The sequence below is a fragment of the Amblyomma americanum genome, chromosome 1 (genome assembly GCF_052857255.1).
Source record: "Amblyomma americanum isolate KBUSLIRL-KWMA chromosome 1, ASM5285725v1, whole genome shotgun sequence".
Lineage (NCBI taxonomy): Eukaryota > Metazoa > Arthropoda > Arachnida > Ixodida > Ixodidae > Amblyomma > Amblyomma americanum.
In genome coordinates, this window is record NC_135497.1 from 503,187,195 (window position 1) to 503,215,181 (window position 27,987).

Genomic DNA, 27,987 nt, shown 5'->3' on the forward strand with positions numbered 1-27,987 from the left:
TGACTTTTTGAAATTTCTCCTGGACCGTGTGGCAGTCAGGCAACACTGGCGTTCTCGCGTTCCGTGACGACATAAGCCAACGGTCACGCCCTTGCTCGTGACTGAACGGCTGAGCTTGTTCGTTTTTTCCGGCTAGAGGTGCGGAGGGGTGAAGGAGGGAAGCTAAAGAGATCATGCCCACGCAAGATAGACGAAGGCCTTTATACATCCTCTTTCTGTCCAGCTTCTGCCGTGTCTCGGCGACTCCACCACAGTGTGCAACGGCGGGACTCAAGAAGGAGCGCACTCTGCTCGGCACCGACCTCGCGTGCACGTACGCAGCTGTGCAGCAGACGACGGCGTTGTCGGGTCATGGCGTCACTCAGGATGCTTCAATATGGCCGTCACGGCTGCAGGGAGAGGGAATGAGACCAGATAACTTCCAACACCAATTTGTAGCTCAAATGCGCGCCTAGAGCCCTCCTTCTTTTTAAGCACGCATAATAACGTCGTGGCTTGCAGCTGCAACGTAAAAGCTAGATTTGTTGGTAGACCATGTCATGATCCCTTCAACACATAACTTGAGCTGACGTCACTGAAAGGAATTACTGGATACGCTTGCACCATGTTTACGAACCACCAGCTCCCGAAGTGCGCACGCTGCGCCGTCCCACTATGAATGTGAGCGCAATATTTCGGCTCCAAGAGCAGCGGTAGCCACGGAGCAAAACTTTCGGCGAATGCAAACTGTTTCTCGCCACGGAATATCCCAGAGGATCAGTGCAAGCGAAAGAAGGCGCGCTGAACCCAAAACAATGAAGCTTTCGTGTGGCTCACATTAAACACCCCAACTACTACACAGCGCGAACCGCAACTTCCCAATGAGTGGGCGCGCACTTCACAACAGGCAAATGCGCAGTTCCGACTGTCGACAGTGTGATAATGGCGAGACAAGGAAAGCTTCACTGATTAACCTGGTTGTTAGCGTTGAAATGAAGACAACCAAAGTAGCTCGAGGATGCAAATCTAAACTGAGACATCGCGCTGCTGCTTGGCTACAACGCCAACCGGAACAATTCCGCATGACGCCATCGCAGAGCGAGAAACGGCGCAGGGAAAAGAGGCGAGTTCAGGCAGAAATCAGGAAATCGCATGCCGAGGCCAAAACTGCGGGGACAGCGAATGACCGTGCGGCTAAATTCTACATGCCGACGCAGCTGACCGAAGGAATCAACACCATTGTGAGGTGCGTTTTATCGACGAGAAAGCAAAAAAAGCAACTAACGTTTAAGTAAATTCAAGATGGTTCTTTGCGTTTCTGCGGAGGGGCACAGGACCTCTCCAAAACTGAATTCGACGGTGTTGAAGGAGCAGACGATGATTGATGCCAGATGATGGAGACAAAGAGAAAATATATTTACAGGATGTGCAAGGGCAAACTGTGTTACAAGTTGAGTCACACAGACAGTCAAACTGTAACCTAAAAGAAAAGATCTCAAAAAAGAAACTCGAGAAGACCTCCTTACTCATCGACACGAGGTTAGAGTCTAGGTCTCTAGAATTACGTGCCACTGCACGGAGCCTCTAGCTCAACTAGACAAGGCTGCCCTCCAATGATTTTAAATGCAATTTTAAAGCTTTTCAAACAGAGAAGTTAGGGCGGCCATATTTCGAGGCCCGCCCGATAACCAATGGAGGTAGCCACAGCCCCTGAAGGTAGTACCCAACTAGGAGCCCCGGGCTTGGCTAAAGAAAAAGAAACACATACAGAAAACATTCTGAAAACCCTCTCCCCCCCGGGGGGGGGGGAGTTCTCGCCCTTATTGATTGATGTTTTCCCCTTCCCTGCCGCACCCACGCGTCGCCTCTCGAAGGATGAAACGTTTTTTTTTTTCACCTAATTGTCGGGGCCACTGGGCCCACCGGCTCGCCGCAGGAATATCAGACGGCGGAGAATCGCGAAGCTTCGGTGCCATCGAGAATGCAAAAAAAGATATAAAAAAGGGGCCCATTGCGGAATGCGTTGTGGTTCGCATTCTGCAGCCGTGGGAATGCTGCCTAAGACCAAGCGGCACCACGTGCTCGTTGTGCGCGCCTCGCATGCTTTCTTGGCGCGCTTAACAAAGCCAGGTGTCTTCGGCCGTCACAGCGGTGCTGTTAAGCAGCCAGTGCCTCCTGCGCCTTTGCCACTGCTTGCGGGGGGGGGGGGGGGGGGGGCACGCGGGTAAGCCAGCTGTGGCCGCAAGCTAAGGGAATAAGAAAAATATGCGCGTTGAGGAAGTGCGGCCTTACAGTTTAAATAATAAAGCTTTGAGGTGAGTTCATTTCTGGTCAAACAGCTTAGAAGTTATGTATTTTACTGACCCTTCGGAATAGGAGTACTCGGTCATTCTCGAACTGCCTTACTGACATGCTCTCCCCCACGAACTAACGAAGGAAGTGTGCGGTAATAGTAGTCTGTACGCATTCATTTGAGGTTACCAAAGAAGCTGGTAATGTTGCCATGCAAGTCCAGGAAGAGACCAGCGCCCGATCTCTTGTCTGCACCCAGTGTTCTTGAGGGGCCCCGATGTTCTCGCACACCCGAACCTCTTCTTCGCACCGAACACGCACTGATAGGATGGAGCGTTTTTTTTTATGGCCTCTTGAACGGACTCCACATCCATCACAAAAAGGTAAAAACAGCGAAGAAGTCGGTCGCGGCACCCAAACACCCGTGTTTATCCGTGCACATGTCTGAAAGCGCGAGAGGCGGCACACCGGTTAGTAAACATGGCCGCCGTAGGCGATCTGGCTGACGTGACATCACGTGTAAGCTATCTTAAGGTAAGAGTTAATAACCCCAGCTTACATTAAACATGCAGCTGGACGTGGAGTTAACTGCTAGATAAAGATGCTTTCGACAATGCTCGCCAGACGGCGCTATCACCATGCTGTTCTTTTCGTCCATATAGCCTTCCACTACGTAAGGTGGTCAACAGAGTAAGTATGGATAAATATTTCTATAATTTCTCTGAAATGTTGTTCAAATTACTTCTCTTCTCAAAAAGCATGAAAAAAAATGGCACGCTTGAACACATCTAGACATTCCAGTGATGTCTGCTGTTTCCTCAGACTCCTTAAGTGCAGTCTGCCTGTGCCCCAAAGAAGTGAATGTTTGTCGAACGTACTTTGTATGCACCGGATGTTACAAGGAAGATTTTAAGTAATTTTCAAAAACAAAGTTTGCGGCATGGTATTCCCAGGGTTGGCGGACGGAAGAAAACCGGTGAATCATCTTCACTAGTAAGACAGTTAACTAATTTTCAATAATTAGCTTTTTAACTATTAGGGTTAGGCTTCTAGTTGAAAGCAGAGCCTTGTATTTGGTCGTGAGTAGCCGCCATGCGCTTTTAAAATTTTGAAACGAGATAACCCCCGCCGCTGCAAGTAGACAAAATTGGGCTTTTTCGACTGGTTACGTGCACTGGTGGGGGTGCTTTGCCTGCATGCTTCCGAAAGCCGATGTATTTTCGCACGATGCAACCAAAATTCGTCGAACCAAAGCGGCGAGGGTAATCGTGTTTTCTAGATCCCAAAAACTGAAATGGCGTTTAATTAAATGCCGGCTGCAAATCTCTAATTGCAACCAGACACCCAACTCTAGCAGTTACAAAGTTAGTTCTTGGAAATTAGTTAACCATGTAACTAGTCAAGATGATTCACCGTTTTCTTGCGTCCGACAGCTCTGGCAATACCATGCCGCAATATCCACTTTTTGCCTCAGAAATCCTATTTTTGAAAATTAATTGAAGTCCTCCCTTGTAACGACCGCATATACTGGCTCCTGGGCCATCACACTTAAATAGAGTGATGGATAATTGCACAGGGGCGTGGCCGATAAACAGCACCTTGCTGCTGTTTTGCGTCGTGTCCATAGGCGCTACCGCGGTGCTATCTTAACAGGACTTGTACAGGCATTGATCTTGTTGGCAGGCAAAGTTTTATTACTGATGCAATGACAAATCATGGCAGCACTTGCGAACGTTAAGGATTTTAAGGAGCAACAAGGAGGAGCAGTGAGGGCGACATTACTTTCAGAACACAGCAACAGGGACCAATCATGTCAACTCACGCACAGCGACAGTTCACTCGATGCCGTCTAGAGGCTACTCGGCCTAAGGACATCGCGGCGTCACTTCAAAATCTTTGCATTCTTTATCGGGATCGACATGAAAGAGCAGTACTCGTGAGTCATGCACTCAGCGCTCGGACCCGTCGACGCGGAAGCGCCGTCGTCGATTCCACTTGTCTCGGGACTCACGGTGACCGTAGAAGGCTTACTATTACAGGTGGCAAAGCAGTAGTCTACGTGTGGCCGCACCTATAGCTTTTTCCTCTTCGGAAAGACAGCGGTTTCAGAGCCGCAAGTTGCTGGACAAGTTCGTCCACAGAGTCTGATGCTGGTGTGGAAGGAGAACCAGCCGCCGCGGGACGACCAGCGGCGTTCTGCTGAACGCTACCAACGGCGCCGCCGACGCCGGGTTCTTGGCTCCCATGGTGACACTTGCCTCCGGTTTTATCTGGACGACCAATGTAGCGATCGCTGAAGGCACCCATGGCGCGGATATCTTCTCTCGGGATCCTCACGGGGCGGTGGCTGCAGGACACCTCGAAGTGCGTCAGGACGTCCACAAGCTTGTCCTGGTACGAACAGCCATAATCAACATTAAAGCAATGGACTCGCATATTCAGCACTAACTCAAGGCTGGCGCGTTTTACAGCAACCATGGAATTGTAAGTGAAAAACAACCCATCTTTCTGGCATCTATATAAATTTTCCGGATAGGTACCACTGATTCGCCGGGATAACATCATTGCCTTTATTAGGCAATATTTGCACACGATGTGGCCACACGGAAGATTTGTTGGAGTCTCCGGCAACTCCTCGCACACTGAGCACAGCCAGAAGCGGGGTATGGGATGCGCGAACTTGATCCGCCGGCGGTCGAGGCTGGGGCCGAAGCCGTAGAGCGTGCACCAGTTGCCGCATGCCAGTGACCTTTCCTCGTAGATCCGCCTCGGCCGCTCGTACTGTATCCCTGCGGAGTGTAGTCGCTGAGTACGGAGGTGCCTCCTGTTTCGCGTAGACATCATGTGTTGCTGTCGTTGTCGGTCCTGTCACCGAGGGCGCTGGACTTCCCTTCCGCAGATCAACGAACTGTGCAAGCATTATCCGGCACCAGTATCACGCCCGAAAAGAGAATGCGACCCCAGTTGTCTGCATCGGTATGCATTACTGGGACGATCGCTACCCACGTTCACCGCTGCGCAGTAGCTCCGAGGAAGATTTATGCGAGGACGCAGACGACGTGGGTGCGCCCCTTGGCTCTGTCGTCGATGGTGTTGCTCTCACGCGGGGGCTGCCGGGATGGTTGCCTGCCAGATAGGAGGGAGTCTGGGGAGTCGTGGCCAAGATGACCGAAAACAGAGAAAGCCCTAACAAAGGCTAGCGAGTTGTGATTCTTGTGGGGGTGGAGTGGAAAGGGGGAGACCACGCCTCTATTTATTTCTCTCTTCTAAAGGGGATGGTCGTGGCACTGTGGGGGAGAGGGGGGGGTTGCGTGAGAGGAAGAAGGGGAAGTGCTCGTAACGCCCCGAGTCGCGGGGGAGAGGGTGTTAGAGTGAGCGAAGGAGCCAGGCCAGACAGATGAGAGGGAAGGAAGGGAGAGAGAAAAAAAGAGGTAGTGTTTGGGATAGATGGCAAAAGGAAGGTGAAAGAAGGTAGCCAACAGATTAGGAGCAGTGGACTTTTGGCCACACCCCTTGGGCATTTCTCGGTTATTTTTTTATTTCGCTGCTGGGTTAGGCAGCCTCGGTTTGTGCCTGAACTAGCTTAATGCCCTCATCCGACACTGTTCTTTCAGGACCTCACACCTACTCTAGGCGTCTCTGTGGCAAAGATACGTCGTAAAAGAAAAAAGTAAAAGAAGAGCTGTGCACAGTGTCAACAGCACAGGCGTTTGCGACCGCTTCGGAAGAGGTCTCCGGTTTACAACAATCGAGGGCCACGGGGATCGCGTGGCTATTTTTTTTTTTCGTGGCTTGGAGCTCTTACAGGTCCCCTCAGCCCTTTACTGCACACCTCGAAATTCTTTCTGTTGTCTCGAGAGGAGCAAGGAGCCAGCACCAGGTGGGGCCCCTCGATGCGCGCCCTAAGGTGCCGAAGGTTTGTATGTAGGAATTTTGGGGGGGGGGGGGGGCTTTTGTGACGCGTAGTCGGCCGGACTATGGGTCGGCAAGCTAGGAAAGTCAAGGTGGACGGGGACGGTTACACACGACGACTTGTAAAACCGGTGAGCTCAGATATGGCTCGTTTCGCTCTAAAACAACTTTTCCCGATGTTGCTTCTTGGGCGTGGCTCCGAGAACGCGATGGTGATCGATCTGATGATTTTCGCCCAGGACCATGCGGAGTGGACCCAGGTATCAGCTGGTTACAATCAGCAACGGTCGCCTGGTTGGATTATGGGACCCGAGAGAGCAGAGACCTGAAAGAAGCCGCCGCAGCGAGCGAGCGGCAGTTATCTTCCCCAATTGTCGTGACCATGTTGGGGGAACAAAGGGGCCTCGTTCCCTGTGGAATATGGCGTGCCGAGTACAGCGACAGGCTAGCGGTCATCGTCCGCAATCTTCGCTAGCATCTCAATGGAGAAACGACCCCTTTCTGCTTCTCGACCCGACCTTGGGATCTAGCCTGGCGCGTCGGCTGTCATCTAAGGAAGAACAGGTGTCAGCAGCGCGTCAGAACCTTCGGCTGGCCAGATAACATCGCCTTCCGCAGTCGACGTGAACGCGACGGCATCCTCCTCTCTCCCAGGCTTGACATGTGACGACGGCGTGTCCCTATGTGCGGTGGTGTGAGTTTGTGCGCATGAATGAAAGTTTCAGGCCACTTGCACCCCGCAAAGGCGTCCTCAACCTAGGGAACTTAGGGACGAAGAACTGTATAAAACTGGACAGCGTATGCAGTGAAATTCATCCTCCATTCTGATCTTTGCGCTGGTCAAAATGTAAATGAGCATAGTGCACAGCTTTCTTTTTAACGGTGTCCGACAACGTCTTTACGAGCCGGGACCTGCGGCGCTTAACGAGTCACCCTACACAAGGGGCCCTCCATCTCTAGTAACGCCCATTCGCCATTGCAAGTCGCACTGAGTGTCTTATCAGACAAACTATCCTAGCTCCCAGTACTGCCTGAAGTTTTTGAAAGCGTGTAATGTGCCTCTCATCATATTATTCGAACCCACTCGTTCGTCTAACGGTCATTTAAGGGAAAAGTTTTCCATCGGGCATGACTACTGTATCCGGAATAAAAATAAATTCGATTTCATTCAGTACAATGAAAATTTGTTGTGATTTTTTTGCGTTGCGCGTCCCACGACACAAACAATCCTCGATTTCAAATCTCCGCCGTCGAAACTACACTCGTTGACAATTCGCATTCATTGAAACTTGTGAATTCGCTCTCCACAATCGTCGAAATTGCACGCACTAACCCTGCTGTTTTGCCGGGCTTATTAATTCGTCGCGGAAGAGGATCGAATAAAGTTAATTTACAAGCGTTTATCAAGCGTTAGCCATGCTACCACTGCTGCTGTTAGTCATGCTACCTCCGTGACTTATCTTCCTGCGTCAGCCTGACATCACGAGGCGCTCTTGTATCCTCCCAGCGACCTCTAGCTGGCAAAGGTTGCAATGTGCGTTAATTAAGTTATACCGCTGAGAAGACGGGTCGAATAGAAAATAACCGGTGTGGCCATTTAAGCTCGGCCTTAATAAAGGGCTACTGAGGCGGTTCCAAATTCTGCTAACCTAGTTGGGTGCTGAAGAAGACGCGTTGTTGATCCCGTCTGTCAAGTTATTTTTTTCTATTTTGGGTAAAACACCCGCGCAATTCCCTATTGAAGGCGCGGCGTTCAAATCTCCCACGTCCCGTGCAAGCTGGGAGAAGAGAACAGGTGAGTGGAAAACCTCTTCCATGCTGGCCGACGTGACGTTGAGGAAACACTTCACAGTATTTTTCATTGAAGTTTACACAGATTCTTGCTGTCATTATAATTCGGAGCATGCACCCTAATATGGCAAAAGTATTTTTTTATTCGAAGGAAGGTATGAAAATGTACCATATTTGTTGTTTTTTGTTTTAAATAACATCTCGCTCTCGGAAATTCCGAAAAAGCCGTTTTATTTCTTTCCTGTTCTTTTCATGAAACGGCGTTATTGAAGTAACCTCAGACGCGCTTTGTTTGCGTTATTTTCTTTGTGTTCTTTTGTTTGCTCTTATTGCTGTTTCTGTTTCATCCCCTATCTTGATTGCATATGTTTCGCTTCATGTTGCATGCTGCCCTGTGTGTAGGGGCCGAGGCGCTCGTCAAGCCACATCTTACTGGCTTTTTTCCCTCGACCCTCTCCATGTGTACATGGAAAATAATTGAATTGAAATGTCTAGTATCTATAATAAATGTTAGAAGTGGTTAAACTGCGTACATCGAAGTAAAAAAGAATACTAAATTTGCGAAAAATGCGTTAAGAGCAAAAACAGTTGTTAATTTCACCCTAACGAGGTTCATGTAAAAATACCAACAATAGCGGGTCACGTAGAAAATCAATTCCTTTAATTTCTGATATTTTTATCGTGGTGCTTTTTTTTTTAAATGAGAGAAGAATTCTTGGAGTTGACCTATTGCGTAGCAAGTTGCGTCGCCTCTTTACGCCTCTTCACCGCAGAGCACGGCACTACTTTCAGTCTGGTCAGACGAAATGTAGAGTCCTTGTTCTTAAGTGAGGTTTGCACTGCAGGCAAGCATGGCAACGCTGAGTAGTCGAACAGGTATTCGTGGGAAAAGATTTTCTTAACGCTCCCAGGGCGGCACATGCCGAAGTGAGCTATAGTTGTTCGGTGTGGTTCTGTCGCAATCGGTCATTCTTGTCAGCGCCATGGCAGACGTAAGCACCAGCATGAGCTTGTGAGACGCCGATCAGGAAGTGACCAGAAGGATCCGGTGTTGAAGCCATCCGCGAAGCAGCAGCAGCACCACGTCGTGGTACCTGACCCTTGTGGCCGTCAGAGGCTCATGCCCGGTTGTTCCCGATGTGATATATTGGTTGTATTTGATTGTATTTGGCAGACGGGCCACTCTGCTGGCGACGCACCTACGCGCGAGCGGGCCGCGTTCACCGCCAGCGCATCTCGCCTCAGCTTTGATTTCGTTCATTCACGTCTGATCCGAGGCGCGCGCTCTTCGGGATCTTTTTCGGATATAAATAAAAGACTTGTGATACGCCTGCCATGCCAGCTGGTTATCCCTCCTCTTGGTCCATGCGAGAGAGCACGCTGAATACCCTTGTTTTGAAGCGCTGGCAGCTTTGAGAGCTGCCAGCGGGGCCGCAAGTGTGACCTTGAATGTAGCTAGAGGTCAAACAAGAAAATCACACCTGTCCTCACATATCTGTGGACACCGGAACCGCGCCCGTAAGGGAACGAAATGAAATGAAAGTGGGTTTTAAGGAACAAAAATTACGCCAGCCCCACATATATCGGTGGACACATGAACCGCGCGGTAAGGGAACGGGAAATGAAAGTTGCTTTTATGGAAAGGAAATTACGCCTGTCTCACATATCTCGGTGGACACCCGAACTGCTCCGTAAGCGAAGGAAAATCGAGGTTGCTTTTAACTAAAGACGCCTGGTTAAAACTGCGCTTTCCTTTCCCTAAAAAAAATTTATTTTTCAATTTGCCTTTATGAAGTTATCTGCAGAGTTTCGGCGTCATTTGGAACCGAATTTGGTTCCATATCTCCGCATCCAACGACCAATATTACAGTTGTAAATATCATTGAAGCTATATAAAATGTATACGGTCTTGTGTGAGCTCCTTTGAATGTCGTTTCGATGAAAGCAAAGTGTTTAACAAATAGGAAAATGAGTGGAAACCGCCAGTCGCTCGACCACAAACGTAGCCAGGGAGATGCAGCTTTTCGCTTTCGACCAGGGTTAACCAGAGCTAAAATACCAGCAACTCTTTCTTTTCTTGGCAGCCCCACACCAAAGCGGGTCTCTTCTAACGTCGAAAGCAAGTACGACCTCGTTTATTGCCTACCATCCGCCGAATGTCACGCGATATCTTCGTTAGCTCCGGCCCTAAAAATGTACGACAGGGCACGACGGGAAACTCAAGTTCTTCTCTGGCGATAAGTGCCGTTCCATGCAAGGCGGCGTGTTGTGCGGTGAAGAGGCGTTGAAAGACGACGGAACTTGCAGCGCGAGAGCTCAAATTGAAAAATTGCTTTCTCGCTTTCAACAAAAACCACCTCGATAAAAATTTCAGACATGAAAGGCAACAAACGGTTCTACGTAAGGCGCTTTTCTTTGCATTTCTTCTTGAACCACCTGAGGGTGAAATTAACGACTGTTTATGGCTCAAAACGCACTTTTTGCAAGTTTAGTATTTTTTCTTTGATGTACGCGGTTTCATTATCTGTACCATTTATTACAGATGCTAGACATAGAGAGAAACAAAACGACCTTTTCCGAGAGCGACCTTACATTTAAAACCAAAAACGACAAATATGCTACATTTTCATACATTTTTTCGACTTTTAAAAATACTTACTCCGTATAAAGATTCATGCTTCGAATTGTAATGAAAGCCAGAATCGGTACAGTGAATAAAATTTTGACGTGTTTTTTTAAATTTGAATTTTTTATTATTTATTGAGCAGTTCCTGGATTCTAGGCTTATCTAAATATTCAAACTACCCTCACTTCACGAAAAACATTATTTCGGAAAAAGTACTTCAGGCTCTAATTACGAATATTAGTATTAGTATAAGCACGCCTTTGCTTCAAGTTGTCGCATTCAAGATGTGATCGGCACCGCAGGAAGGCCAGACTGACTGGAGGGGTTCGAACAAAGCGAAAGCCACCTGCCCCATTGTGGCCACACTGCGGAAGTTCTTGCACGAGGAGTGAAACTAGCAGTCGGCCACAAAGAAGGGCACAATGCTACCACACGAAACGCACCAAAACGGGCTCCTGGAAAAAAAAAGAAGCGGAGGGAATTCCAGAACCGAGAAGGGAATGCACTCAGGCAATTTTTTCACACCCAATCGGTCTCCCCTCGCATTCCACTTGGCAAGTGCTGCTCAGGTGCTGGAGACCCGCGGCCGGGGTGCAGAACGAATCATTTTCACGGGGAGTCTGGAGTTGGCAGGGGTCAGCGCGCAGTTATGACCTTCGGTTTTTTTCGTGTCGCCGCTGTTAAAGCCACTTTTGGTCTGCGACCGCGCAGGGCGCGGATATTTCTGCTATAAATGACAATTCGCTCTTGTTTTTGACTAATTTTAGATCGATATTCGAGCACGCAGCATGAAAAACTGTAGGACACCGTTACAAACTCGATATTCCAAAAAGCGCTTCAGACATGCCCCTGTAAGGGCACGGCGCGATAGCGTTAGTGGGTAATGCACATATATGCGGAGTCATTCTCGCTTTTCATACACCTCTGGGAGCCTCCATGTTGGCACATGGTCGACACTGCATACTGTTGTAGTCCAGCACACCGCTGCTACCAGTTGTCGCTTTCAACGTTCGTCGACGCCTTTGTGACCGAAAAGACGCGGCCGGAGAGGAGTAGTGAGAGCCGGCGAGTGCTGAAGAGAGAGCCTGTATAAGCTTAATTCACATTGTTTAGATCAATACGTGAGATAAAAGAAGGAAACAGATGGCACATGAGATACATGCGGTAATAGAAGTGTGCGGTAATATTAGTCTGTACGCAATCGTTTGAGGTCACAAAAGCAGCTGATAATGTTACAATGCAAGTCCAGGAAAAACCTAGCGCCCGATCTCTTGTCTGCACCCAGTGTGTTTGACGGGCCCCGACCTTCTCACACTCCCGTACCTTTTCTTCGCACCGAACACGCACTGATAGGATGGAGGGTTTTTATTATGGCCTCGTGAAAGGACTCCACATCCATCACAAAAAGACAAAAACCGCGAAGAAGTCGGTCGCGGCACCCAAACACCCGTGTTTATCCGTGCACATGTCTGAAAGTGCGAGAGGCAGCACACCGGTTAGTAAACATGACCGCCTTAGCAGCGATCTGGCTGGCGTGACGTCACGTGCAAGCTATCTATAGATAAGAGTTAATATTCCCAGTTTACATTAAACATGCAGCTGTACGTGGAGTTAACTGCTAGATAAAGATGCTTTCGACAATGCTCGCCTGACAGCGCTATCACCATTCCGTTCTTTTCGTCCATCTAGCCTTCCACTGGGGAATGAAGTCAACAGAGTAAGTACGCATAAATATTTCTAGAGTTTCTCTGAAATATTGATCAGTCAACTTCCCTTCTCGAAGAGCAGGAAAAGAAAAAAACCTCGACCACAGCTAGACACACCAGAGATGTCTGCTGTTTCTTCAGACTCCATAAGTTGAGTGCGGTGCGCTCCAAAAATGTGCCTGCTTGTCAAGCCTAGTCTGCATATACCGGATGTTCCAAGGAAGGCTCTATGTACTTTTCAAAAATACGGCTTTTGCGGCTTGATATTGCCAAGTGTGACGGACGCAAGAAAACCGATGAATCATCTTTACAAGTAATATAGTTAACTGATTTTCAATAATTAGCTTTCTAACTATTAGTGTTCGGTGTCTAGTTACAATTGGAGACTTGTAGCCGACCGTGAGCAGCCGCCATGTGCTTTTGAAGTTTTTAAAAGGCGATCACCCTCGCCGCTGCAAGTAGACAAAATTTGGCTTTTTCGACTGGTTACGTGCACTGGTGGGGTGCTTTGCCTGCATGCTTCCGAAAGCCCATGTATTTTCTCACGATGCAGCCAAATTTTGTCGAGCCACAGCGGCGAGGGTAATCCCGTTTTCGAAATCCCAAAAACTGGAATGACGTTTAATTAAAGGCCGGCTGCAAATCTCTAATTGCAACCAGACACCCAACTCTAGCAGTTAAAAAGTTAGTTCTTGGAAATTAGTTAACCATGTAACTAGTCAAGATGATTCACCGGTTTTCTTGCGTCCGACAGCTCTGGCAATACCATGCAGCAAAATACTTTTTGCCTAAGAAATCCTATTTTTGAAAATTATTGATATCTTCATTGTAACACCCTGCCTATACTAGCTCTTGGGCCATCACATTTAAAGAGAGTGATGAAACACTGCACAGGGGCGTGGCCGATAAAGAGCACCTTGCTGCTGTTTTGCGTCGTGTCCATAGCCGCTACCGCGGTGCTATCTTAACAGGACTCGTACTGGCGTTGATCTCGTTGGCTGACAAAGTTTTATTACTGATGCAATGACAAATCATGGCAGCACTTGCGCAGGTTGCGGATTATAAGGAAGAACAAGGAACAGCGAGGGCGACATATTACTATAAGAACACAGCAACATGGACCAATCATGTCAACTCACGCACAGCGATTGTTCACTCGATGCCGTCTAGGGGCGACTCGGCCTAAGGTCATCGCGGCGTCACTTCAGAATGTTTGCATTCTTTATCGGGATCGACATGAAAGAGCAGTACTCGTGAGCCATGCACTCGGCGCTCGGATCCGTCGACGCGGAAGCGCCGTCGTCGGATCTGGTTCCATATCTCCGTTGTAAATATCACCGGAGCAATATAAAATGTATATACTGTCTTGTGTGAGCGCCTTTAATGTCGTTTCGATGAAAGCAAAATGTTTAAGAAATAAATAAAGTGTGGAAACCGCCAGTCGCTCGACCACATACGTAGCCACGGAGGTGCAGCTTTTCGCTTTCGACCAGAGTTTACCACAGCTATACTACCAGCAATTTTTTCTTCTCTTGGCAGCCCCGCAGCAAAGCGGGTCTGTAGTAACGTCGAAAGCAAATACGATCTCGTTTATTGCCTACCATCCGCCGAATGTCACGCGATGTCTTCGTTAGCTCCGGCCCTAAAAATGTACGACAGGGCACGACGGGAAACTCAAGTTCTTCTCTGGCGATAAGTGCCGTGCCATGCAAGGCGGCGTGTTCTGCGGTGAAGAGGCGTTGGAAGAAGACGCAACTTGTGGCGCGAGAGCTCAAATTCAAAAATTCTTTTCCCGCTTTAAACAAAAATTACGTCGATAAAAATTTCCGAAATGAAACTCAACAAACGGTTCTACGTAAGCGCTTTTCTTTGTATTTTTTTCTTGGAACACATGAAGGTGAAATTGACGACTGTTTATGGCTCAAGACGCCCTTTTTGCAACTTTACCATTTTTCTTTGATGAACGCATTTTCATTATCGGTAACATTCATTGTAGATACTAGACATACAGAGAAACAAAACGGCTTCTTTCGAATTTTCCAGCTCGAGCTGATGTTCAAAATCAATAATAATAATAATAATAATAATAATAATAATAATAATAATAATAATAATATTAATAATAATAATAATAATAATAATAATAATAATAATAATAATAATAATAATAATAATATTAATTGGTTTTTCGGGAAAGGAAATGGCGCAGTATCTGTCTCATATATCGTTGGACACCAGAACCGCGCCGTAAGAGAAGGGATAAAGGAGGGAGTGAAAGAAGAAAGGAAGAAGGAGGTGCCGTAGTGGAGGGCTCCGAAATAATTTCGACCACCTGGGGATCTTCAACGTGCACTGACATCGCACAGCACACGGGCGCCTTAGCGTTTTTCCTCCATAAAAACGCAGCCGCCGCGGTCGGGTTCGAACCCGGGAACTCCGAATCTGTAGCCGAGCGCCCTAACCACTGAGCCACCACGGCGAGTTTTAAAATCAAAAACGACAAAAATGGTACAATTTCATACTTTTCTTCAAATTTTTAAAAATACTTATACCGTATAAAGTTACATCCTTTGAGTTATAATGAAAGCCAGAATCTGTTCAATGAAAAAAATTGACGTTTTTCTAAAAATAATTTTTTTATTATATATTGAGCAGTTTCTCGGCTTTTCTAAATATTCAAACTGCCCTCTCCTCCCGAAAATTTCTTTTTTTTCGGCAATGGTATTTCAGGCTTTCATTACGCACATTAGGATAAGTTTCCATGAATTTTTTGCACAAATTCGAGATGGTCGAGCGCAACGTCTGGGACGTTTGGCGTGAAATGACTCTGCACGGAGCTAGAGTGACTCCGCGACGGGACGGGCAGAAAGCTTCGGCGCGTGGCTGCACCTACGTGTTTCCTTTTTTCACGCAAGGCATCTGTGGTAATCGTGGCGTAACCCATCACCGGCACGATTATTTGCGTGCGGACAGACCACAGTTGTGTCGGAGGTCGTGGTAGCTCTGCGAGATGCTTTCGCGCATGGCACGCGCCTGACATGCTCACGAAGGCAAGTTTCGCTCTCTTCACCACAGGCGCGACTACTGAACGCATGCGGCATGCCGAGCAAGGTCCGGCTCGACGCGTCCAAGCAAGCAAGCATCGAAGCTTTCATTTGCGGCATTTTTTTTTTTTGCACCGATTGCTTCATCGTCACTTATCATAGCCACGCGATCAAAATGAAAACTTTCAACGGAGGTCTGTCTGTTTTTGGGATAAAAATTGAGAAATTAGCACCGACCAAGTTCTTGCAACAAAACAGGGATGTTTCTAAACCTTATTCGGTTTCTTCGTGAATGTGTGGCAGCGGGCGAGTTTCAGCTTTGCAGTTAAACACGCACGTAGTTGACCGCCAGGTCACTGAACTTAACTGTGGATCCAAAAAGGGGGAAGAGTTCCGAGAGAGCAATTAATATATCCCGGCGTCTGCTTAACGTGCCATGACTGAAGCGGCAGCATTGTGAGCGATTTGGCTAGATCTCCAGCGCAATAGTTCCCTCAAAGTCTATATCGTGCGATCACAAGCCTCTCATTGCTCGGATATTCAACTTCGCTCACTTTGACGTCAGCTTTGTGCTGCTTCATCCTTAATCCTTTGGAATGATGGTCTTTCGGACGGGTTGGCAGGCGTCCGATTCCTTTAACCGGCTGGAGTATTGTTCGAACGCTTTCCTTTCCCAGAATACGAGTCTGTTTCGCTGACGCGTTCTATGCTTGCAATGCGTGTGCCCGTCCTTCCCGCCGATGCATGCTTGACCCAGGCTTAGAACTGTTTTGGTTGCGTCTTTATTTCGGTTTCAGGTGATACCTGGAATATACGAACTGGGTGTCTATTCTTTGGAGGTCAGCGAAAGAATAATAATAATAATTGGTATTTTGGGGGGGAAAGGAAATGGCGCAGTATCTGTCTAATATATCGTTGGACACCTGAACCGCGCCGTAAGGAAAGGGTAAAGGAGGGAGTGAAAGAAGAAAGGAAGAGAGAGGTGTCGTAGTGGAGGGCTCCGGAATAATTTCGACCACCTGGGGATCTTTAACGTGCACTGACATCGCACAGCACACGGGCGCCTTAGCGTTTTTCCTCCATAAAAACGCAGCCGCCGCGGTCGGGTTCGAAAGAATAGCCTCCATAATCGCTTTTAATCGCTTTTAGAGCATAGCGGAAATCTGCGATCTGCCCTCCTCCCCGCCGCGGTGGCTCAGTGGTTAGGGCGCTCGACTACTGATCCGGAGTTCCCGGGTTCGATCCCGACCGCGGCGGCTGCGTTTTTATTATTATCTGCCCTCCACGCTGCCGCGGCACCGGCGGAATATTTCTGCTAAAAAGGACAATTCGCTCTTTTTTTTGCTAACTTTCGTTCGATATTCGAGCACGCAGCATGAAAAACTATAGGACACCGTTACAAACCCGATATTCACAAAAAATGATTGGGTCCCTGTAAGGGTATGCGACGCCAGAGCGTTAGTGGGTAATGCACATATATGCCGAACTAGTGATTCTCGCTTTTCATAGACTTCTGGGAGTCTCCATACTATTCCTGGCACATGGTCAACACTGCATGCTGTTGCAGCCCAGCACACCGTTGCTACCAGTTGTCGCATTCCAGATGCGATCGGCACCGCACTAAGGCCAGACTGACTAGACGGGTTCGAACAAAGCGAAAGCCATGCACCTGCTCCATTGTGGGGACACTGCCGAAGTACTTGCACGAGGAGTTAAACTAGCAGTAGGCCACAAGGAAGCGGGCAATGCTACCCCACCAAAGGCAGCAAAACGCGTGCCTGGGAAAAAAAGAAGCGGAGGGGACTCCACAACCGAGAAGGGAATGCACTCAGGCATTTTTTTTCACACCCAATCGGTCCCCCTCGCATTACATTTTGCAAGTGCTGCTCAGGTGCTGGAGACCCGCGGCCGGGGTGTAGAACGAATCATTTTCACCCGGCGTCTGGAGCTGGCATTGCTCAGCGCGCAGTTATGACCTTCGGTTTTTTGTCGTGTCGCCGCTGTTAAAGCCACTTTTGGGCTGCGACCGCGCAGGGTGCGGATGAAAAATGAAATCTGCGATCTGCCCTATGGAGGAAATACGCTAAGGCGCCCGTGTGCTGTGCGATGTCAGTGCACGGTAAAGATCCCCAGGTGGTCGAAATTATTCCGGAGCCCTCCACTACGGTACCTAATTCTTCATTTATTCTTTCACTCCCTCTCTTATCCCTTCCCTTACGGCGCGGTTCAGGTGTCCAACGATATATGAGACAGATACTGCGCCTTTTCCTTTCCCCAAAAAACCAATTATTATTATTATTATCTGCCCTCCAGGCTGCAGCGGCACCGGCGGCATATTTCTGCTATAAAAGACAATTCACACTTGTTTTTGACTAATTTTGGCCCGATATTCGAGCACGCAGCTTGAAAAACTGCAGGACACCGTCACGAACCCGATATTCACAAAAAGTTCTTCAGACATGCCTCTGTAAGTGCGCGGCGTGATAGTGTTAGTGGGTAATGCACACATATGCGGAACTAGTCATTCTCGCTTTAAATAGACCCCTGGGAGCCTCCATGTTGGCACATGGTCAACACTGCATGCAGTTGTAGTCCAGCACACCATTGCTACCAGTTGTTGCATTCAACGTTCGTTGACTGCTTTGGGACCGAAAAGACGCGGCCGGAGACGGAGTAGCGAGAGCCAGAGAGTGCTAAAGAGAGAGCCTGTACAAGCTTAATTCAGATTATTTAGATCACTACGTGAGATAAAAGAAGGAAACAGATGGCACATGGGATACATCGTCTTTTGAGCATAAGCATGCAGCGGTATTTAGGCCCCCTCATGTCGTCATGAGCTCCCCAACTGGGAAATCTCTGCACTGCATGAATGTCCACGTAGGGATCCACCAAATCGACTTGGGTTGCCGACCACCGTAAAAGCGGCACGGATTGATGGATGCAAATACAAGCGTCCCGTCTTAAACGGAGAGGTGGCAGTTGCCACCATACTCGCCTCTTTTTTTTATTCATTTTGTTTTAACTGCGTTGTAAAGTGTTATAAAAGTTCACCATTCTCTTTAAATACACATTCCTACTTGTCTAACATGACGGCACCTCTCTGCTTTTGAGCCACCACTCTTCCAATCGCTTTTTGCTAATCTCCACCGCAGATTTATTTACATGATGGTTGTTCTCTCTAAACCCTAGGGCCTCAAGAACAGTGACTTTGCCTACATCGATATCGGTATGGATGCGATCACATTTGAGTATGAGGTGTTCAATTGTTTCTACGGTTTACACAGAGCACACGTGTAATATTTCTCGCTGAATTTCTTTTTGTAGCTGGGCGTTCTAACACACTCTGACCTAGCGTTAAAGGGAACCTGAAGCACTTTTCGAAAAAAATGAGTTCTCTACGTCATTTTATAGCTTTTAGTCCGCTGAAACAGAATACCTCATTCAAAAAGAGCGGAAATAAACGCAAAAAGTTGCTTTTTAGAAGAAAACGCGCCTCATTGCATCAGGGCGTTGAGCGAACGCCGCTCTTGCCCGCGATTGGTCGCGACCGTCGTGACGTCGTCCACGGGGATCTCCGGCCGGCACCGACGGCGTTGCTGCGTAGCACGTGTTTTCTGGGGGCTTTTAAGGACTACGTTTTGGAAATTATGAAAAATTCAAGCAGTGTTGAACAGTTTGGACTTTCGCCATACATGTTCGAGCCATCAGCAGCTTCAGAAAACGGCGGAACCAACGACGCCGCGCAGTGCGCCGGCAGTGAATGTCAAGTCGCGACATTTTCGCGTGTTGGAAATCTCGACTGGATGGATGGGTGGATGACAGCCTTTATTTCCATCGGAAATGAAGACCCCTTACTACTCACCGCCCCCGGCACGCAGGCCTGGAGGGCGGGGGCCCAAGCCTTCGTGACTAAATGTTAACAAAGATTTTATCTCTTCGCGGTATCAGCCGCTAGGTGCATTGGCTTGTTTCTGCCGAGCGGGTTCTTCGCTGCGCAGCAAGGCTTCCCAGCTTTCTCTGCTGTCAATATCTTCGTCTACTCCGGGGTAGTCAACGCATTCCCATATTCTCTGCTTCCGGGTAACCATGGAACCGCCGGACTGTCGGAACCTGGACGAGCGCGCGCAAACCTATTCCGAAACCGTTGAGAACTACAGACTAAACATAAAACTGGTGCCCCCGGCTGATAAGAAGCTAAGTAATAGACAAGCGACTGCGTGGCGGCGCCTGCAAGCTGGAAATTTCGTTAACCCAGTATGGGCATTTCACGTCCTACTAGGGTAACACGAAAACTAAATCTCGACTGATAGTATGTTTTGCGTGGGTGCATGCGCATGCATATGTTTTCTGCAGGTGCAAGTGGCTATAAAAAAAGTAAATTGCGCCGAAACGTTTCTGTGTACCGCTGCTGCATAAAGGCCTGGCCACCAACTTCTCGTAACGCCTGTAAACATGATCTAATTCAGATCACCGGCACGCTTACACGAGTCGCGCGAGGTAAAGTATTTGTTCGTTTATTTATAGTTACTTGCCTAATAACCCCCGAAGGCCTTTTCGAACTACAAAAGAGTGCCAAACTGGATGAGTTGGAGTGGGTTCACTGCTGCACCGCAGCGCGAAGAGACGAGGCTCCGGGAGGAAGCTCCCGTGTGCGCTTTCCTTCATTCGCATATTCGGGCTACTGTTCAACCATGAAGCTTCTGCACTTACCCCCGTACGTTGATTTTTTTTTTGCGTGCTGAATATGCATTTGAACAATAATTATGGCTGAGTTTCGGAGCTCGCAGTGCTGCTCATCAAAACTAGTGCGGTGCGAGATATTGTTGCTGCCGTTGCGTATCGAGATAACGAGCAGAATTGCTTGTGGCAGATATATGCGCACCGCTGCTCGACCACTTTGCCGTTCTGACTCAAGGACAAATTTGTATGAATTCTGGCGCCATTGCCGATCGTGAGCCGTGACCACGCGCTCATGAATGCAGATGTTTGCCTTGCTCAAGTATACTGGGCTCATATAATCGGTTTCTTGTTTAGTTAGGTGCAGCTGTATGTGCTGCGCGCTGATGAAAGATTAAGAGAATTGCTTGTGCGGCAATGAGGTGCAAGCAATCAGGAAAAAGCAAAAAGGCACACAGTGCGTAACGAGCTCAAAAAGTTGTTCAAGACTGTGTGCCTCAAAGACAGTGCTGGAAGTGGCCTTAGCTCAGCATGGATGTCAACCAGCTGGAAAAGGCAAAGAGTTTACAAACAGGTAATAAAGTAATATAACAAAAAGAGAAATATTGCTGCGCATATTTTGTGCAGGCAGTTTCGGCATGCTGCGTAAAACCAGGTTGTCTGGTTAACGTGGAAGAGGCGGGGGGAAAACCGACGGATTCTACAAAGCTGTGCGCTGAGCGCTGTTCGAAAGGAGTACCATGCCAAAAGTGGTTTATATACAGGCTTCAAGCATTACACGGAACGCCCGAACGAGAGAAGGTAAACGGCACTGGCAGAAGATTACGTTGATCTGTGGTTCGCCAAAGCGCGGGCCGCAGCGAAGCAAGCGCAGCCGGACGGCCGGCCGACTCTCCGTGAATGGCGTCACTTCCGCCAGTTCTCCCTCTCTGCCGTCCCCCCACCCGGCGCTTCCGGAAGCGGCGAGGGCGTGCCGGCGGCGGTTTCTAAGAAGCGATTGCAGCTCTGTTTGCGGATAGAATCGGGGAAAAAATTTACGCACATGATTTTGAAGGTTCTTTCTCCCCAACCACAGCGTTTCATGGGATTTGAAAACCGTATCAGCTTCCCTTTAAAGAGGCGCCATTTCCCTCCGAGCGGACCCCGTGATGAGGGCCCGTACTTCGACGGTGACGTCAATGATGGCATCGCGACGTTGCACTTCTTAGAGTGACGGTGAATCAACACAGAGTCGAAGCCGGCCCGGCTAGAAGTCGTGGGAAGTGGGTCTATTAAAAATAATAACAAACAAGGAAGGAAATAAATTTTTGCTAGTCCCGGCATGTGCCATCGATACTGAAGCACCTCAGCTGGGCAGCGGAAGTAAAGGATAGCAGGCAGAATGGAGAAATGAAATGAAACAGGTGAGGGGAGAGGAAGAAAGGACGGCTGGAACCGGGCGCTGACTGGTTTCACCATGAAGGCTCCTTCCAAGAATGGTCGCCCCTTCTGATGAGGTCGTCGGCTTTCCATCTGAAGCGATCTTCGGAAAAGACACTTTCGTCTACTTGCAGCGTAGCTTTCAGTACCGGGGAGGACTGGGGCCTTTGTCTCCCCCTGCCACAGTCCGGATGTCCGCTGAGTCTCGCTCTGTTGTGGCTGCCGCGTCGAAGTTGCTTGCAGGCGCGGTGGAGACCCATCCTTCTTTTTCAGAGAGAAATGGGAGACGCTGCTTCGTTGGCTTCTCGGGAGCCAGCTCCTAGCCATAGCGAGGAGGACCGCTTTGTTGCCAGTTCACGGGTCCCCGGTGACACGGCCACTCAACAGGCCGCCATGATTTGATGCGCAAGTAGCAGACGAACTCCTGCTCCACAGCATGTCTGCTGGCGTGTCGCGTTCAGATTGCTGCTTGCGATACGCGTGCATCGGAGATTCGGTCAGCAGTCTTCGGGTGCGATAGCCGCACTCAACTACGTCGTAAATGAACGCCACTTCGATTGGGCAGACGCACTTGTTAATGCTGCTCGAGGCGGTCGAGAACATGGGCGCTGCTACGAAAGTTGGTCGCTCGTTTAATTCACCTGGATTCGGGATCGAAGCTCCGATAAAGGTCAATGATAACAGTGTTTCCGTCAAACCGGAGAACCGCATGGCAGATTCGGGTACATTCACGGGGAAGAGATCGGCGATCCGGTGCTCCTTGTCCTTGCATAACCATGGACTGCGCATCGGCGGAGAACCCACAATTTCCGAGTTTTATTACATACTTACCTTGATATAAGCCTCAGGTTTTAATCTTACCTGCGAACTTTTTGGACGAAGTGCATCCCAAACAAGCGCGGGGGCCACGAAAGTTTGTGTAAGAGTTCAATGAAAGGATGAGACCTCGTGGTGATTTCGACATTGGATTCTTGGAGCATACGTTTCGTTTTCCCGTAGAGTCGTGGTCACCCAGGCGGCGTCTTTTTATATTGAACGACGTGAAATTGTGTTTGTGTCGGGTTGACACAGCGAGCTTCCGAGCTGGCGCAGCACTCCCTCCTAAAGGTGTATCCAGACGACGGACCACGGACGTGTTTTGGCCCGCGGACTAGCGGTCACGTGGGGTTTCGCTTCCGGTCTGCGAGGTCCGCTCATGGTCCGCGGGCCAGATCGCGCGAGAAATGCGAGAGCATTTTTTCTGGCGGCGGACCACGGACTTTTTAGCCTACTCGCACACATCGAGTCTGGCAACTACACCACACTGGTCTTTGCCGGCTCGGTACTCCTGGCAGTCGAGGCGGCCCCAGGGAAAGTAGTTTTGTTTCCACTGTTAACATGTCAACGTGGTCGGACGACGCTACGTTTTACTTTTTAGCCTTAGTACAGCTTGATGGCTCGATCATAATTGGGTATTCGGCGGCGAGAGCGAGCGAAATTAGTAGCAACGTCGGCGCTTGCGACCTGCACAGATATGGTTAGAAAAGAAAAATTGACGCTGCCTACTAGCCATAAGCGTATGCACTATCATGTACGCTAAACGCAGGTATTTTTCGGGACGTTACAGCACTTCTCACATTTCCCACATTTAGCTCAGCGTATGCAAACCCAGACGGAAGGATACGCTCAGCCTTGTGGCGCCATCTAGTTGTTAGGCGGGGTAACTATTTCTGTCAACAAACGTACGCTCCGCTTAAGCCTAGAAGGGGCACAATCGTCACTCTAAATAAAAAATAAAACAAATATTTCACTCATACGTCTTCTTATTGCCGAGGTGAGACCAAGCGAGAAATGGGTGCGCCTTTTATTGCCAGTGAACGCAACAAAAAAGGCAGTAACAACGATGAATCCAGCCCGAAGCGAGCGGTCCTGCTTGGAAGCGCGCCGCCATGTTTGCCGCCGTGGGATTGCAACTTTCTCCTACCGCGGCAGAAAACTGTCCCGTACCGATCGAGCTTTCCGCTGGTTATTTAGGCGGATCTCTACCGCGGATTCCGCTTGTTCTCGCCGCCGAATGTCGAAGCGTGAGACGAGCGTTGCTGCAGGCTGATCACGAGGCTTGGCCCGCCTTGTCGTCTGCTCTTCTGGTCCGTCGTGTGGACGCTGTCGCCGGCCAGACCCGGCCGGGCCTCGCGCGGTCGACCCCACGTGACCGGTCCGCAGGCCAGTCCGTGGCCCGCCGTCTGGATACACCTTAAACGGCACACTAATTTTTGCGCCGTGCTGTCAACAGGCGACACGAACAAGAGACACGACACTGACGAAACGACCGGAATCAAGTGTCAGCTACGAGGCACTCTGGTGTCGAATTTTGTCAGCACGGCGCACAGTGCAAAAGTGAACCAGCTAGCCAGTTCGCTGCCTTATGAGCGGCCGTTGTGGCAATCTACGACCACCCATGCGTTTAAAAAAATCCGCTTCTCCAATGTGGTAGCAAGGTTTCGCAAGTCCGGTCGTGTGTGTGCGCTGTATGCAGACAACTCCCACACAAAACCTAGTCGATGCCTTTTCTCCGAGATTTACCTGGTGTGCCCATGCACCGCAGACGCCGTAGAGAGTGAGGGTATCACCGATATCTTCCACGCAAATGTGTACCAACTATATGCAGCTCTCCGGTTTGACCGAACCGCTGCTGTGATCGACCACTGTCCGAGCTTAGACCCGCGAATCGAGGAGACCCAAACCCGCGAACAACTTTCACCACTGCGCAAGTTTTCCCGACCGGCTCGAGCACCGCTAGCAAGCACAGCTGCCCAATCGAAGCGGTGTTTGTTTACGACGTAGTTACGTATGGCTATTGTACCAGCCGACTACAGGCAAAATCTCCGATGCACGCGGATTTCAAGTGGCAGCGCGATAAGCGAAGAAGACATCCTTGCGGAGCCGAAGCTCGTCTGCTATACGTGCACTTCAAACATGGTGGTCGGCGGCGTTCCACCGCAGCGCCGCGCGGCGGATGTGCTTCAGTGCTTACCACATTAAAGTTGTTGAAAGGTCCTCGAAGGCGCGAAAAGTCGGGAAACCACGTGCGCGGCCTGTGTCCAGTGCTTTAGTCTATGCCAGAAAATTTAAAGTAATTCGAATGAATGGCATCACATCTAGCGTCATTATTCAGCTGCTATAAGGAAACATTTATTGTCATCACGTCTGAATGACTTTAGCCATTCAATGTGTTTGGAGAACATGTTTGCATTCGATCTCGCCCTGAATACATACTCTGGACACCAGATACGCTACATATACAAGAAACCTGAAACATCACATGCGCACCGGCAAAGTTAGAAATTGTATTTATTAAGCCGTGCAAAAAAAAAATAATATTGGCGCGAAATTATTCGCGCTTCAGGTTGTCTTGAATAGGCATCAGCAGCAGCCAACAGTACCGACGGAGCGTCTCTGATCTTGGTTTTTGCTCCATGTACGTTAAGCGTGGAAAAACTTCAAGCTGGGAAGTAGTAAGTGTTTAATCAAAAATCAAAAATATAATAAAAAGGAAGTTAAAAGAGTTTTGCTCACCCCGGCATCTGCCATCACTGTATCGGCGGCACCTGAGCTGCGGCAGCGGAAATAAAGGATAGGAGGCAGTATGAATAGAAACGAAAGAGGTGAGGGGATAGCAAGAAAGGACATAGGGAGTAGTCATATTTACACTATTTACAGAGTCCAAATAAAGTTGTCCAGGTCGTGCCTTGTGGAGGAAGAATTTGTTTTATTGAAAACATTCGATATCTTTTCTAAGGCTTGGTGGATTTGTGCGATTTTTGTATCAAAATAGAGAGAATTATGAGGAAAATTCAATCATTTATTTATCTTTCGCGTACCTCAAAGTTCTTGGACCACGTGTTTTTTTTTTGGCAAAGTCCGAACTTCAAAATATTGGAAAATTTCGAATTCTTTTGAATCGTTACGTGGATTTGAGCGATTCCGGTATCAAAATAAGGAGAGTACAAAGGAAATTACGGTCGTATAAATAGCTTTCGCGTACTTCAAAAGAAATTATTTTTTGACCGTTTTCTCAGAATTGGAAAATATGGAAAAAATTCGATATCTTCGGAAGGGCTGGATAGATTTGTGCGATCTTCGTGTCAAAATAGAGAAAATGATGAGGCAAATTCGGTAATGCTAATATATCTCGCGTGTCTAAAAATTTTTGGACGACGTTTTTTTTTGGCAGTTCGAATTTCAAAATATTTAGAAAATTCGATTTATTTTGAGTTGTTAACTGGATATGAGCGGTTCTGGTATGAAAATGAGGAGAGTAGAGAGGAGAATACGATCAAATAAATATATTTTGCTTAATGCAAAAGTTTTACCTTTTTTAGTCAGAATTTGAAAATGTCGAGAAAATTCGATTTCTTTTGATTGATTAGGTGGAGATGAGCGATTCTGGTATCAAAATGAAGAAGGTAGAGAGGACAATACAGTCAAATAATTATCTTTTGTGTACGTGAAAATTTTCCGACCACACTTTTTCCTTTAGTTGCCAAAAGTTGAAAATATTGGGAAAATACGATATCTTTTGACTGGTTGGGTGGATTTGTGCGAATCTGGTGCCAAAATGAAGAGAATCGAGAGGGCAATGCAGTCGTGTGTTTATCTTTCGCGTACAGCAAATTTTCCGGACCACGTGATTGTTAAGAACAATACGTGTTCTTGTTTTCTTTAATTAAAGCCTAAATAATGAGGTAGTTAGAGTGACGGTGGTGTTGTTCGATAGAGGCCAAAAAGGCGGAGTCCTTGCAGTGTTTTCTCTTCGTGTGTCGCTAGTAAATGAAAAGTTATTGCTGTTTATTTGTCTAAATGGGAGTTTTGATTAGTGTTGTATAGCAATGTGTTCTCTGTGGTCAGTGGAAAAGTGTCGCGGAGAAGGTGGTGAAGAAAGGGTGGTCGAAGTGATGTTATAGAGAGTAGCAATATGTGTTTTTCAGTTGCGGAGCGGCAAAGATGGAAAAAGATGGAAGATTTCGAAGAAATTAATGGCTTTTTTAGGGTTTTTTGCCTGTAGTGTTCCTACCTCACTTTTAAGATACTACACATGAATTTTAACCATCGGTTTTGCGCACTGATGTCCTTAATTGTACTGCTTGTTTTTCACTAAGAGTCATTGCTATGATTTGCGAAAAGCATTATATTTCACAATATAGCGCCGAAAGAGACAATGATATTAAGATCAATATTGTGACAGCGGTATTACTGAGACTATAGCTAAAATTAGGAGACTACGGACTCCACTCTAGAACTCTACTACAACGGTACTATTATTCTACTACTTGACTTTATAGCCCTCTAACTTTTCTATATTTTTCGTACCTCTATCATCGATTCCGAAACGTAAATGCCTTTGCAGTGTCTTCGAACCTTGATCAATCAACCAGTTCCTGACCTCGCAAAACTGAAAAAAAAAGAAAACACATCTTTCACTGACGTCAGTTAAAGAAATCCTGCAGGATATGCATGCTTCCACCTCGCTTATCAACCACCAGCTCCCGCAATCTGCTTGGTACGTGATATCAATTGGGTTGTATGCCTTATATCTGGTCGTTACAAACGCAGCGTATCTGCAGCGGCAAACATTCGACGGATACCAACCTTTTCTCACCACGGAATGTCCCAGTAGACCACAGCCAGTGACGGAAGGTGCGCTGAACACAGAGCAGAGGAGCTTGTATGTGGTGCGCGCATTGAACGCGCCAACTCTGACCGCGACAACCTCAACTTTCGAGTGTGTGGCACGCACTTCACGACAGGTGAATTCGCAATTTCGACTGCCGAGTATTTGAAAACAGCGAAACAAGAAAAGCATCAGCGATTAACCTGATTGTTTGCGTTCACATTGGTACCCCCCAAAGTAGCTTGGGGAGGTGAGGCCTGACTTCTCCTTCGGAGCAACGCCAAGCATGAAAATTCCGCATGACGCCACCGCTGAGTGAAAAACGACGCGATAGCAGTAGGTCGAGGTTCGGGCCGTGCGCCGATCTCTATGCCGCGCAGCTGACCTCACAAAACAACATTTCTGTGAACAGCATTTTAGCATGCAGAAAGCAAGAAAGTGAACTAATATTTGCATTTAAGATTCGAGATAAGTTCATCAGCTCAAAAAAGCTTAAAATAAAAATTTTGCGCTGACCCAACTTCACCTTTCTCGAGCTGCGTTGCTCACAACCTCACATCCACACACAAAGAAAAGGAAACGTTGGTTACCGCGATCTGACGCATTCGATCGGGGATGGGGAACTGATAATGCTACCATATCATGTCCAGGAACAGGCTACCGCCCGCTGTCTTTTCTGCTCCCAGTGAAACTGAGCGGGCGACCTTATCGCACTGCTGAAGTTTTGCCTGGGAACACGTGCTGATACGATAATTTGACATTTCTATCGCTCCTGAAAGGGCTCCGGGCCCGGCAGACAAGACATTTCTGTCCAAAAAGCCCTAAGTACCCGGTCGCAGCACAAAGCACCCCGGTTTATCAGCGTCACAATTTCACAAAGCGCGCGCGGAA

General features: G+C 48.1%; 2 protein-coding genes across 8 annotated transcripts in view; both read right to left on the reverse strand.

Annotated features, from left to right (window-relative positions):
- The window catches only part of LOC144116135 (uncharacterized), a 169,925-nt gene that overhangs the window by 89,891 nt on the left and 52,047 nt on the right, over positions 1 to 27,987 (reverse strand). The window lies entirely within an intron of this gene.
- Positions 229 to 27,695, reverse strand: LOC144106263 (uncharacterized). Of its 7 annotated transcripts, none has more exons than XM_077639040.1 (5): positions 27,613 to 27,648; positions 27,075 to 27,127; positions 26,796 to 26,877; positions 25,002 to 25,038; positions 3,961 to 4,662 (listed from the first exon to the last, which is right to left on the reverse strand). In XM_077639040.1, the coding sequence occupies exons 4-5, from the start codon at positions 25,014 to 25,016 to the stop codon at positions 4,327 to 4,329; spliced, it is 351 nt and encodes a 116-aa protein (XP_077495166.1). In that variant the 5' UTR covers positions 25,017 to 25,038; positions 26,796 to 26,877; positions 27,075 to 27,127; positions 27,613 to 27,648; the 3' UTR covers positions 3,961 to 4,326. The 7 variants fall into 7 exon arrangements, 5 of the variants coding, with proteins under 5 accessions (XP_077495166.1, XP_077495173.1, XP_077495158.1 ...); XM_077639047.1 differs by having other exon boundaries at positions 27,623 to 27,647; XR_013308963.1 differs by lacking the exon at positions 3,961 to 4,662 and adding an exon at positions 24,837 to 24,930.